This window comes from Mus musculus, chromosome 12 (genome assembly GCF_000001635.26).
Source record: "Mus musculus strain C57BL/6J chromosome 12, GRCm38.p6 C57BL/6J".
Lineage (NCBI taxonomy): Eukaryota > Metazoa > Chordata > Mammalia > Rodentia > Muridae > Mus > Mus musculus.
The window spans coordinates 101,584,565-101,598,973 of record NC_000078.6 but is presented as its reverse complement, the minus strand read 5'-3'; the positions used below and the strand labels follow the sequence as shown (position 1 = coordinate 101,598,973).

General features: G+C 39.3%; 1 protein-coding gene across 2 annotated transcripts in view; it reads right to left on the bottom strand.

The window, feature by feature from the left end:
• The window catches only part of Catsperb (cation channel sperm associated auxiliary subunit beta), a 221,365-nt gene that overhangs the window by 27,036 nt on the left and 179,920 nt on the right, over nt 1-14,409 (bottom strand). Inside the window, exons 19-21 of one of the 2 annotated variants that reach the window (NM_173023.2) lie at nt 10,660-10,989; nt 7,397-7,536; nt 4,619-4,816 (exon numbers count right to left, since the gene is read on the bottom strand). In NM_173023.2, coding sequence (NP_766611.2) covers nt 4,619-4,816; nt 7,397-7,536; nt 10,660-10,989 — 668 coding nt within the window. Of the gene's footprint in view, nt 1-4,618; nt 4,817-7,396; nt 7,537-10,659; nt 10,990-14,409 lie in introns of those variants that run through there. The other variant, XM_006515929.1, reaches the window with a different exon arrangement.

The following is a 14,409-nucleotide window of genomic DNA, read 5'->3' as shown; positions in this document are numbered from 1 at the left end:
TCCAATATCCCCTAAAGAATTAGAAACAGTCATTAATTGTCTCCCAACTAAAAAAGCCCCAGGACCAGATGGGTTTAGTGCAGAGTTCTCAGACCTTCAAGGAAGATCTAATTCCAATTTTCCTCAAACTATTCCACAAAATAGAAACCGAAGGTACTCTACCAAATTCGTTCTATGAAGCCACAATTACTCTGATACCTAAACCACATTAAGACCCAACAAAGAAAGAGAACTTCAGACCAATTTCCCCTATGTATATCAATGCAAAAAAATACTGAATAAAATTCTTGCAAACCGAACACAAGAAAACATTAAAATTATCATCCATCATGATCAAGTAGGCGTCATTCCAGGGATGCAGGTGTGGTTCAATATATGGAAATTCATCAACATAATCCACTATGTAAACAAACTCAAAGACAAAATCTACATGATCATCTCATTAGATGCTGAGAAAGCATTTGACAAAAATCCAACACCCATTCATGATAAACGTCTTGGAAAGATAAGGAAATCAAGGCCCATACCTAAACATAGTAAAAGCAATATACAGCAAACCAGTAGTCAACATCTAACTAAATGGAGAGAAACTTGAAGAAATCCCAAAAATCTGGTACTACACAGGGCTGCCCACTCTCTGCCCAACATAGTACTAAAATCCTGTTCAGAGCAATTTGACAACAAAAGGAGATCAAAGGGATACAAATTGGAAAGGAAGAAGTCAAAATATCATTATTTGCAAATGATATGATAGTATATATAAGTGACCCCAAAAATTCCACGAGAGAACTCCTAAACCTGATAAACATCTTCAGTGCAGTAGATGGATATAAAATTGACTCAAACAAATCAGTAGCCTTTCTCTACACAAAGGAAAAAATCAGGTTGAGAAAGAAACTAGGGAAACAATACCCTTCATAATAGTCACAAATAATATAAAATACGTTGGTGTGGCTCTAACTAAGCAAGTGAAAGATGTGTATGATAAGAACTTCAAGTCTCTGAAGAAAGAAATAGAAAAAGACCTCAGAAGATGGAAAGATCTCCCATGCTCATGAATTGGCAGGATTAATATAGTCAAAATGGCCATCTTGCCAAAAGCAATCTACAGATTCAATGAAATCCACATCAAATTCCAACTCAATTCTTCACAGAGTTAGAAAGAGCAATTTGCAAATTCATCTGGAATAACAAAAAAAAAAACCTAGGATAGCAAACACCATTCTCAACAATAAAAGAACCACTGGTTGAATCACAATCCATGACTTCAAGTTGTACTACAGAGTAATTGTGATAAAAACTGCATAGTACTTGTTCTGTGACAGGCAAGAAGATCAATGGAATAGAATTGAAGACTCAAAAATGAGCCCACAAACCTATGGTCACTTGATCTTTGACAAAGAAGCTAAAACAATCCAGTGGAAAAAACATGTAATTTTCAACAAATTGTGCTGGCTCAACTGTTGGTTAGCATGTAGAAGAATGCAAATTGATCAATTCTTATCTCATTGTACAAAGTTCAAGTCTTTGTGGATCAAGGAACTCCACATAAAACCAGAGACACTGAAACTTATACAGGAAAAAGTGGGGAAGAGCCTTGAAGATATGAGCACAGGGGAAAAATTTCTGAACAGAACACCAATGTCTTGTTCTGTAAGATCAAGTATCGACAAATGGTACCTCATAAAATTGCAAAGCTTCTATAAGGCAAAGGACTCTGTCAATAAGGCAAAACAGCAACCAACATCTGATAGGGGAATAATATCCAATATATATAAAGAACTCAAGAAGTTGGAGTTCAGAAAACCAAACAACCCCATTAAAAATGGGGTACAGAGCTAGAAAAAGAATTCTCAACTGAGGAATAACGAATAGATGAGAAGCATCTTAAGAAATGTTCAACATCCTTAGACATCAGGGAAATGCAAATCAAGACAACCCTGAGATTTAATTTCATATCAGTTAGAATGGCTAAGATAAAAAACTCAGGTGCCAGCAGATGCTGGTGAGGATGTGCAGAAACAGGAACATTCCTCCATTGCTGGTGGGATTGCAAGCAGGTACAACCACTCTGGAAGTCAGCTTGGCAGTTCCTCAGAAAATTGACCATAGTACTACGGGAAGATCCAGCAATACCACTCCTGGGCATATACCCAGAAGATGCTCCAACTTGTAATAAGGATACATGCTCCACTATCTTCATAGCAGCTTTATTTATAATAGCCAGAAACTGGAAAAAACCCAGATGTTCCTCAACACAGGAATGGATACAGAAAATATGGTACATTTACAGAATGGAATACTACTCTGCTATTAAAAACAATGAATGTATGAAATTCCTAGGCAAATGGATGGATCTGGAGGATATCTTCTTGAGTGAGGTAACCCGATAACAAAAGAACACACGTGTCACTGATAAGTGGATATTAGCCCAGAAGCTAAGAATTCCCAAGATACAATTTGCAAAACACATGAAACTCAAGAAGAAGGAAGACCAAAGTATGGATACGTCAATCCTTCTAAAAGGGGGAACATGATACCCATGGAAGGAGTTACTGAGACAAAGTGTGCAGCAGAGACTGAAGGAATGACCATCCAGAAAGTGCCCCACCTGGGGATCCATCCCATAAACAACCGCCAAACCCAGACACTATTGCAGATGCCAACAAGAGCCTGCTGATAGGAGCCTGATATAGCAGTCTCCTCAGAGGCTCTGCCAGTGCCTGGTAAATACAGAAGTGGATGCTCACAGTCATCCATTGGATGGAGCACTGGGTCCCCAATGAAGGAGCTAGAGAACGTACCCAAGGAGCTGAAGGGGTTTGCAGCCCTATAGGAGGACCAACAATATGAATGAACAACTACTCCAGAGCTCCTTAGGACTAAACCACGAATCAAAGAAAACACGTGGTGGGACTCATGTCTTTACTGCTTATGTAGCAGAGAATGGCCTAATTGGTCATCAATGGGAAGAGATCCCTTGGTCTTGTGAAGGTTCTATGCCCCAATTTCGGGGAATGCCAGGGTCAAGAAGCAAGGATTGGTTGTTTTCGGGAACATGGCGAGGTGGGAGGTTATAGGGGATTTTCAGAGAGGAAACTAGGAAAGGGGATAACATTTGAAATATAAATAAGGAAAATATCCAATAAAAAGAGAGAAAAAAGCATACTGAGCACGGGAACAAAAGGAAAAGAATGCAGCCAAGTGTTAAGTCATGAAGGTAGAGTATATACTTACTCTCGTGCAGAATTTCATAGGGCCAGCAAAGTAACAGTCTTTATTGTTCACTTACACAGGTGAAGTGGAATTTGCACACTTATTAGTTGTGTTAAATGCACCAAATCACCAAATAAAGCTTCTAAATTGACACCATAAGGCCCTACCTTAAGTTTTCCAGGCTGGAACTGGGCATAATTTTAAAATGGCTTCTTAAATTTATTCATTGTTTAAAAAACATAACATGAGGAAAATGTTAAAACTGGCATAATAGTTCAATAGAATAAGTATTCCAGATTTTGGGAAGGATGAAGAGGAAGATATTTAGAACTCTTCACTAGAATGTCCCCAACTTGACCACAGTAGATTAATGATGTTCTTTGTGGATGGGGTTAGTCAATAACACCAGCTTGATGGATCTTTCTTTCTGCACCAAATCCCATTGAGTTATCTGGTCCCCTTGGCTGACAAAGAACCATTAGATGTGGAGCACTGGCATCATCATCCACATTAAAAAACAAAACAAAACAAAACAAAACAAAACAAAACAAAACCCTACCACAACTAAATAAATAGCTGGGCAGATGGCTCTATTGGTAGTGTCTGCCACTCAATGTGAGCACCATCCTACATTTGGATCTTGGTCACCAAGTGCAAACCAACTGTGGTATCACTAAACTATAAGCCCAATGCTGGGGGCAAAAGAGGCTGATCCTGGGAAATGTTGTCCAATCTAGGGAAAATGGTAACATCTAGGCTCAATGAGAGACCTTTACTCACTTTACTCAGAAATAAGAGAAACAACTGAGGACGACATTGTGTTATTAACTACTGACTTATACATGAGCCTGCATGGCCAAGCACACCTGCACACACATACCTGCACACACACTTATTTCCACGTGTTTATGCTAGCCATCTCTATATACACAAAGACAAAAGGAAAAGACTCACAGATACTATGAAAACAAAAGCAAAAATTATTATATTAAAATGAGACTGTTCACAGGAGAATTGAAACTTCAAGTTCAACATTTTGAGACTTTTTCTGAGAAAACCAATGGAAATGCTAGAGCTACCAGACCAGAAATGCTAACAGAATGGCCAAAGCCTCACCCAGGACACACACACCACTTGTTCTCTTAAAGGCGCTGTAGCTAGATTTCTTTTTTTTTTTTTTCCATTTTTTATTAGGTATTTAGCTCATTTACATTTCCAATGCTATACCAAAAGTCCCCCTTACCCACCCACCCCCACTCCCCTACCCACCCACTCCCCCCCTTTGGCCCTGGCGTTCCCCTGTACCGGGGCACACAAAGTCTGCGTGTCCAATGGGCCTCTCTTTCCAGTGATGGCCGACTAGGCCATCTTTTGATACATATGCAGTAGCTAGATTTCTTACCGGCAGAGTTTTGATCATATTGAAACCCTGACTGTCCTTGTGAACTCCGCTAATCCAGTCTTCAGGTGGTATGTGCCTGCCAGGAGTGTGGTGCATAGTCCTGAGGTAACTGCAGCTGCTCTTTATGGTTGGCAGCAGTGTAATAGCATAGCATTTACTTGATCCCTCCCAAAGAACCAGTGCTATTGAAGTGGAACCCTGCAAAGATCCAAAAATGAAGTTTAGAAGCCTGGAAACATCCAAACTACATTGTTTTCAAAGATCCAGAGAATGACCTATGATAGTTGTATTTTTGGTTATGAATGGGTGGGTTTATTAACCATATAGCAAGCTAGCCAAAGGAAAAGAATAAATGACAAGAAGAAAACCACAAAATATCAAATCAGGTATTCAAAATTTCTGATGAAAGTAGTCTTATCTTTTGTTTATTGTTTGGTTTGTTTTTTCGTACTCTTTCTTACACTTGTGTGTGTGTGTGTGTGTGTGTGTGTGTGTGTGTGTGTTGTGTAGCTCAGAGGACAACTTACATGAATTGGTTCTTTTCTCCTTCCTTGACCTTCCAAGTACTGGGACTATAAGTGTATATTAACGTACATGGTATATGTGGTGCTGGGATATAACCATGGGCTTCACGCATATCTGACAAGCACTTCACCAAGTGAGCCATAGTGTTTCTCTTGAAGTGTTAAATATTGCTTCTTTTTATTCTAATATAAATATTTCATAATATTGTGACCTAGGCACTTATTTTCAAGTCCTATCTCTATTAAATTTGGATGTTCCTAATCATCCTCTATTAGGGAGAAATTTTCTTCTGTAATTTCTTTGAACAAATTTTCTATGCAATTTAATTGCACCTCCATACCTTTTCCTATCCTATGGATTCTTGAACTTGGTTCATGATCAAGTTATCAAGTCACAGAATCCTTGAAAATTATGGGCATATGTGACTGGTTATATTTCCTTTATTGCTATGTGATTGTATTATTTTCTGGACTGGACCTGATCTTCAATCTCACATGTCTTTCTCTGCTGGGTCAAGGATACTGGCAATGCTTTAAGCTATGTTTTTAGATATTTAAGATATTCATCTCCAATATTTGAAGTAGTTTTTTAAAAATATTTTTAAATCTCATTTTTCTTGCTAAATTTCTTGTCCATGATGCCAACTGTCTTTTTTGAGCACGAGAACTGACTTTTTTTGTTTTATTCATTTGCTTACTTGAGCCCTCCTTCAGATTACTAGTCACTTTTAACCGTTTCCTTTGAAGTCTCTGTCTGGGCCTTTAACTATTTTGGTATCTTTGAATTTGCTTACTCAGGAGTTGGGATCTTTTAGAGCTATCATGCTGCTTTGTCTTTTCACGTTGTGTTTTTGAGTTGTGATTGTGCATCCACTGGGATGGGTATGTTGTCTGATCTTATTTGGGATTCTTCTTGGTGGATAGCATTAAACCTCTGCTTCAGTTTCTATTCTTGAAGTGACAAAACCAACCAACCAACCAAACATCCAAACAAAATCTTTTGCAAAAGCATCTTTAAAAAGTATAGTCTCTTATCACAGGGAGGTTAATATGGCAGGAACCTGAATGGAGATAGTTACATGACATGCTCAAGCAAAGGTAGAGAGCAAGGACTAGAGAGTGGCTCCATGGTTAAGAGACCTCACTGCTCTTTAAAAGAACCTTGATTCTGTTTCCAGAAGCCATGTGGTAGTTCCAAACCACCTGCAACCCTAGTTACAGGGTATCAAACATCCTCTTCTAGTCTTTGAGAGCATCAGATACACACACACACCACACACACACACACCACACACACACACACACACACACACACACACACACATATATACATGAAGGCAAAAACCCAAAAGTACCTCTTTACAAAAGAGGAGAGAGCAATGAATGAATGTCCCCAGTTTAGTGCTCACATCATATATCTTCATTCAATCCATTGTCCAGCCCATAAAATGCTGCTGCTCTATCTAGGGTGGGTATTGTCCCTTCTGGTAACCTAACTAAGAGAATTTTTCTTAGGCATGCTCACAGGTCAACTTAGTCTAGACAAAGTTCACTAAGACCCTTTTTTCAGGTGATTGTAGATTATATCAAGTTGGTAGTGAAAGCTGACCATTAGAGCCTTAGCATTAAAGAAACAGACTGTCATATTAGTAGCTCCATCAAGCTAAATCAGATATAGAAATATAATAAAATATATTAATTAAGGCCAGGTATTATACTATCAATAATCATATAAAATAAAGTGGCCAAAATAATGTAGAGTGAGGTTTAAAGTTCAAAATAATAAGCTAAAATATAAAACAGTAAGGGGCAGAGGATGGGGAAAAGAAAAAAGGTGGAAAATAGAGAGAAATTGTGATTAACAATTTAGAGAACACAAAAAGTTAACTTAGTAAAGAGGTTTAAAAATGTAAAAGCAGAAAGTATTTTATTTTTTATTCTTTTAAGATTCTCTTACTATGTAGCCCTGTATGGCCTGGATCTCAGTATGTAGACCAGGCTGGCCTCAGATTCCCATATATCTGTCTGCTCCTGCCCCCAGAGTGCTGGAATTAAAGTTATATACCAATTCTGAGGAGATCTCATATTTTCTAACTTTTATCATAACCTCCACCCTACCTTATAAAATACTGCACATATTAAATGTGCTTACTTATCCTGGATGAAAGGATTCAGTTTCTCTTTCATAGCTCTAAGTCAACATTTTCTATATCTAATAAATTGTTTTATAATAATAATAATAGGAAATGCTTACTTTTTGAAAAAATCTTCCAGATACATGAATATCTAGATAATAATTTTCATTGAGGTCAAAAACACCTTGTGTCTTAACTTCCACCAATCCTGGGTTTCCAACCACCATACTGACTGGAGGGATAGGAAATGTTGACATAGCTATGGAATCAGTGCCAAGAATTAATATTGCATAATGAAAATTTTAAAAACATAATTTAAAAATTTGTAAAAACAGCTTAATAATGATTGGCAACTTTACTAATTCTTAGAAAAATTTACCTTCAGAGACATTTTCGTCAGAAAATATTTTTTCTCTTCCATTCCTCCTTGCTCACCCAGGTTCTCAGATGGATAGCAAGGTCGCTTGGGTACTGCTGGTTACGTTTCCCACTAGGCAGGTACTTGTAGGTACAACTATGGAGCTACAACTATGGAGCTGAGGAAGCTGATGCCTGTTAGTATCCTTGCAAAGTTTTATGTGTGATGGGAACTAAACTTGGTTCTCTGCAAGAGCCATATGAGTATACTGTTCCTTTCAAAGACTTCCTGGTTTGTGATAACCTCCTCCAGAGAAATTTAAGGAAGCAGAAAAAACAGACTAGACTCTCTGACTCACTTTTTAAAGGTAATATGAGGTAAACTTTGCTCATTGTAACACTATGTTTTCTGCCCTGTGGCATTTCTAGCTGCCACATCCAGTTATGAACAATGCATGACCTTGGACCTGAACTGAGCTTACCCAAAAATGTACCCCCCTTAAAACAGTTCTAGGTGAAGTATGTATAATTTTCTCAGTAAGAGCTTTTTCTGCTTTCTTTTTCTGCAGAGACTTTGCTTAGGAATTTATTTCAACTGGATTTTTACTTGCTGGAAGAAGACAGCCTTTTCTTCACATTGGCATCTCCTGGCATTGTTTATTAGAATGGACCCACAGAGGTAAATCCGAGGCAGTTACAGATAGGCAGGGCCCAGAAGGCAAAGGAACTTGAGGCCCCTTATTTCTTAATAGATTAGTGTTACCCATGGAGATTAAAACGTTGTGAAGTTTGGATTTCATACATTAATATCTTTACACTTGAATCTATGTGGATAGGACCTCTGCTGCAGTGTGGGTGGTACCAGTTGTTCATGCACCTTCGTAGAGCCATACAAGCTTTGCGAAAAGCATTGACTCTTTACTTGAACTTGCAGATATCTGGAGTGTCTCAAGTGGGATGAGAAGTTTGACATCTCTGTCTAGCCATCCCAGAACAGGCACCTAGAAACTTCTTTTGTTAAAAAGCATGGGCTTCCACTGAGGTCCCACCAGGAAACTAAAAGTCTGGCACTCCCACCTACATTTCATATTGTCCTTTACTTTGGGCCAGACACCTGCTTAACTTTGCATGCACATATTAATTGTTCAAAGAGTGTCCATAAACAAAGAAGCAATCTAATAGGGAGTAAAATATGATGCTCTGTTTTCCATACACAGATGTCTTAGGGCTTCAGAGAAACATCAGATGCTGTGTCTCTCATCCCAAAGGCTGACCCCTGCTTGTCTGCCTTTTCATGGCCCTTCTTCCTTTTTTCTTCCTCCCTCCCTCCCTCCCTCCCTCCCTCCCTCCCTCCCTCCCTCCCTTCCTTTCCTCCCTCCCTCCCTCCCTTCCTCCCTCCCTCCCTCCCTCCCTCCCTCCTCCCTCCTCCCTCCCTCCCTCCCTTCCTTTCTTTCTTCTTTCTTCTTAGACATTTTCTTTATTTACATTGCAAATGTTTTCCCCTTTCCTAGTTTCCCCTCTGAAAATCCCCTATCCCCTTCTTCGCCCCCTGCTCCCCAACCTACCCACTCCCATTCCTGGTCTTGGCATTCCCCTATACTGGGGCTTAGAGCCTTCACAGGACCAAGGGCCTCTCCTCCCATTGATAACCGACTAGGCCATCCCCTGTTTCATATATAGCTAGAGCCACAAGTTCCACCATGTGTTTTCTTTGATTGGTGGTATAGTTCCAAGGATCTCTGGGGGTTCATATTGATGTTCCTCCTATGGGGCTTCAGTCCCCTTCAGCTCCCTGGGTATTTCTCTGGCTCCTTCATTGGGGACCTTGTGCTCTGTCCAATGGATGACTGTGAGTATCCAATTCTGTATTTGCCAGGCACTGGCAGAACCTCGCAGGAGACAGCTATATCAGGCTCCTGTCAGCAATGGCCCTTCTGTCAAAGTTAATGCTTATCTCTAGTGAAAAATATAGGGCTAGGGTAAAGACATTTGCTTTGCTCTTTACAATACAGATGACCTGAGTCCCATTCTGAGGACACATAGTTTATATAGAGTTGACCTTTCTTCCAAAAGTTGTTCTCTGATCCCCACACATGCACCGTGGTCCATGTGTGTAACCATATAGCCTCAAAAACACAACCAAAAGAAAGGTTTGATTCCCAACACTCACATGGAAGCTTATAATACGTGTCATTGAGTTCCAGGGGATCTGAAACCCTCTTATGGTCACCATTGGAGAAACATGGTACAGACACACGCAGGCAAAACACTCATAGACACAAAATAAAAATAAACATATTCTTTAAAAATACCTAAATTAAATAATGCTGTAGCAAAGAAATTAAAGCTTTCTTTTAGCCATTCATTGGACTGAGCATAGGATCCACAATGAAGGAGCTAGAGAAGGGACCCAAGGAGCTGAAGGGGTTTGCAGCCCCATAGGAGGAACAACAATATGAACTAACCAGTACCCCCAGAGCTCCCAGGGACTAACCAACCAAAGAGCACACATGGTGGGACTCATGGTTCCATCTGCATATGCAGCAAAGGATGGCCTAGTCTGACTTCAATGGGAGGAGAGGCCCTTATGCTCCAGTGTGGGGGAATGCCAGGGCTAGGAAGAGGGAATATGACTGAAGTACTGACTATGAATTTACCTTCATTTCTGCATTTTCTCCCTTTGATTTTTTTGAAACAGGGTTTTTCTGTGTAACTAACCTAGCTGTCCTGTAACTCACTCTGTAAACCAGGCTGGCTTGCAACTCACAGCGATGGCATGTGATACTATTTGCCTGACTTATTTAAAAAAATTAAAATAGAAATTATTGTCTAGATTTTAGAGTGACTATAAACATTAAAAATGTCTATAAAACATTTAGTATAGAGCTTAGAATATAACCATAATCAGAACAGCATCTGTTAGTATTAGAATCCTAGCAATCAGGGAGCCACATTGAATATCAAAGAGTATGTTTTATACTTAAGAAAAGAAACAAGTTTTTCTTTTCAATAAAAGCAAGCTTACCTTTTGGAATAATCTTAAATTGAAAATCTATTGTGTTTCCCACATCAATATACTTCACAAGATTAAGGGACATAAAATCAAGACTATCTTGTTGAATCCAATAATTACATTGTCTTGTACTTATGCTCCATTTCCGTCCTCCAGCCGTGCCAAAGTTGTATAAGAACCAAGAACCTGTTAGAAACTTCAGGTTTGATTTTATTGCTTGAGGCATAGTAGCCAAGGCAGAAGCAGTCCATTTATCTGTAATGTTCATGATCAGGAAGCTGCTATAGCCAGGTATTAACACAGACTTTTCTACATCTGTAGATTTAAGCTCATGCAGGGGATCTGAAGATAATATAGAGAATATATCATATAGAAGAGAACAGTTAATGTTTATTAAGCAACTGTGATCATAATTAACAAATGTTTCATGGATATTTAAAATAATGATCATAGCCTCAGAACATTTTCCAAACTTCAGTTACAACTAAATTACAGTATTTTATAGAAAGTTAAGAATTTGTCATATGCAAAGCTATCTTTTAATCTTTACTTTACAATCATTGTATAAAATTCTCAGCAGAAAGGCTGGAGAGATGGGTCACTGCTGGGGCCCAACCCCAGTGGAGGATCTTTCCTGTTGGTTCTTCTTGAGACAGCAGAAGGGAAAGTGAAACAGCAGAGGGGTAAGACTTGGTCTTAAGAGGTATTTAGGGTTGCTGTATGATAAAAAGTTTGCTTATTTAAGTCTACATTACTATTCTACTGTAGCTGACCTTCCTTCTCTGTTCCTCTGAGGCTAGAAACTGCAGTCTCTGGCACTTAGCACCTCATCCTAAAACAGCAGGAGATTGAGTAAAAGATTAATCCCTGAAGCTTTTTCCCTTTTGTCCTGATGCCTCTTGCTTGTTGGGCTAGTGGGAAGTTTGGAGCAATAAACTTATATTGAACCAGGAGTGTTATATTATAACACTTGTAGAAGGAAAAGCTTTTACATAAGCAAATGTGCATAAACTCATGTAAGTTCACATACAGATTCACACATGCTCATTTATACATTTCCATTAAACCAGATGGGCCCAAATTGCATGCATTCTTACAATTACATACTTATACACACACATGTATACATTCTCACAACTACATACTTACACACACATCCATACTTACATATGGAGCAAAGACCAAGCACTGGTGCAGAAAGAACTCACTCATTCTGGATGAAAAATAAATCCCAATCTTTATTGCATAGTGAAAAAAAAAAAAGCTTCTACCTTTTAATGTGAAATGAATTAAACCTAAGTTTGTAAGAAAAAAAAAAGCTTTGTTCCTTTTAATAAGACTAAGCCTGCTTTGTTATTAAGAAAGACCTGTTCTGTCTCATGGTAAGGAGAAGCCTACCTGCTCCTTCTGCTCTCTGCAGCTTCCTTTTTCCTCTATCCCTCTACATTCTACACATTGCTCTCTTAGTTTTTTTTTTTAACCTATAATTTCTAAGTTAGTCCACTCTGCATTCTCCTTCTAATATTGCTCTCTCGTCCTGGCCTGAAGTCAAAATAATGCTCTAACTCTTAATGCTTTTTCTTCCAATGCTGTGCCTATACTTATAAGCTATACTTATAAGCTCTTCTTGAGTTCAGTTCTGTCTAAAAACTTCTCCTCAGCCCAGTTCCTCTCTCAGCTCAGTTCTTCTCAGCTCAGTTCTGACTCTTCTCTTTGTCCTCAGCATTTAAACATCTTTCAGAATACATGATCACATGTAAAAAGCTCACACACACACACACACACACACAAAATCAAATTATAAAATATTGAAATAGAAGTTTACAACAAAGAATATTTACATGCATATCCATTAGGAATACTTATCTGGCTAAACATCCAACACCTGTCACAGCTCTACAGGTCAGTGAAGATTTAAAACCATAACTAAGTTATTATAACTAAGTTTTGTATAGATAAACCCAGTCAATATTTTATCTTCTGCCCTAGCACCTATAATAAATCATTAGTTTCCTTTTTATGACCTTTGATTAATAGTTTTACAACTTCTTGAAATGTGCTCTGAGAAGGAGAAAGTCTGGTTACTATCTGAGAGCAATTAACTGGTGACACTTGGGAGACTGACAGAGTTCTCATTTCAGTTTTGACTATCAGAAAAGGATCTAATAGCAGTCCCACTAAAAAAGAGCTTAATAATCACTGATATAATTTTAGGAATTCTTATAGGTCATCATTAAGACCAAAGAAGTCATCTATTTGTCTATATAGCATCACTGCAAGACAGTATATCTTCATAGATCTGCAGAGATCTGCTCCAAAGGGGTGTGCTATTTCTTAGTGATTGTTATATATGTTTAATAATAACAGGAAAAGCATATTAATAGCAGGAATATTTGTTAAATGAATTCCTTATAGCCTTGCTAAGTAAGGGCAAACCTGTCACAGATTATATAATAATCTGAAGCAGGCCATCTCAGGAAGACCACCTGTTAGTTATTAGCCTGTCTCATTTTGGCTCCAGATAGGTCAGTGGTTAAGAGCATTTGCTGCTCTTCTAGAGGACCCAGGGCTGGTTCTCAAAATCCCCTGTCTTCTGCAGGCATGGACAGTCTACATGCATATATGAAAGCAAAACAGGCATACCCATTAGCTAAAAGACATAAACCAAGACAAAATTTTGCAGGAAAACACACACACACACACACACACACACACACACACACACACAGGAGAATCTACCTTCTCTCCTTTCCCCCTCCTTCTTTACCTATCTCACCTATCCTCCTTTCTGTTCTTTTTTTGTTCTTTGTGAATAATAAATACTTACACTTCCTATTTAAAAGGTAAGCATTAGATTTATTATGTTTATCTATGTTTTCATTGTATGTATGTAAGTGTACCACAAACATAGTGGTGCTGGCAGAGAAAGAAAAGAATTTCACAACCCCTGAGACTAGAGATACAAATGGTTGTATGTAGGGTTAGTGGGGTCCTGTGTCTGTTATGCCACAGAGATTGGACTGCACTTATCCTGCCCCATTGCTGGATGGGTGTGGGGCTATGGAAAGCTGCAGGACACCAATCTGGGGCTGGGGAAGCACAGTCTATGGTCCCGGGGGCAGCCAGAGCTGGCTTGGAGGTCCCTGGGCCTGCAGGAAGGCCAGGACTATCTGGTTCTTAGACTCTTGGGCACCCAGGCACCATGGGGAGCCACAGAAGAGATGAAAACTGAGTGGGGGCTCATGGGCTGGAGCTAGCTCGGGGCCAAGGGGGAAGAGAGGGGAGCTCTGGCTTGATCGAGTGGGCAGGAGTCCTTGGCTTGTTGATGGGCAGCTGGCTTGGCTTGGTGGTCATAGCTGGGAGCACAGAGAGGCTTTGTATGGGAGATTAGAGGGGGCTCTATAAGTGAAGGCTTTCTCTATGGCTCCCCACAGTGGATCCTGTTGAAAAGATACAGTCCATGGTTTTAAGGCACTTATTGTCATGTCCAAAAGTGAATGAGTCAAACCATAACCCACTTCTCAGGGTGGACCTGAGGTTAAATCCCTTTTGCAGGGAAGAATGCCGGGGAAGGAAAGCTTAATTGGCTAAGCCTTTCAGGTCTTTATGAACCTCATTAAAATGGAGATATGGCTTGAGCCTACATGACCTGTGGTCATGTGCTCTACCTGTGGGTGTTGCCATTATGTGACTGATGGGCACAAATCTATGGAGGGCTGGGACCTCATGTCAGGAGCCTAGTGTTTGGGAACCAGACAAAAT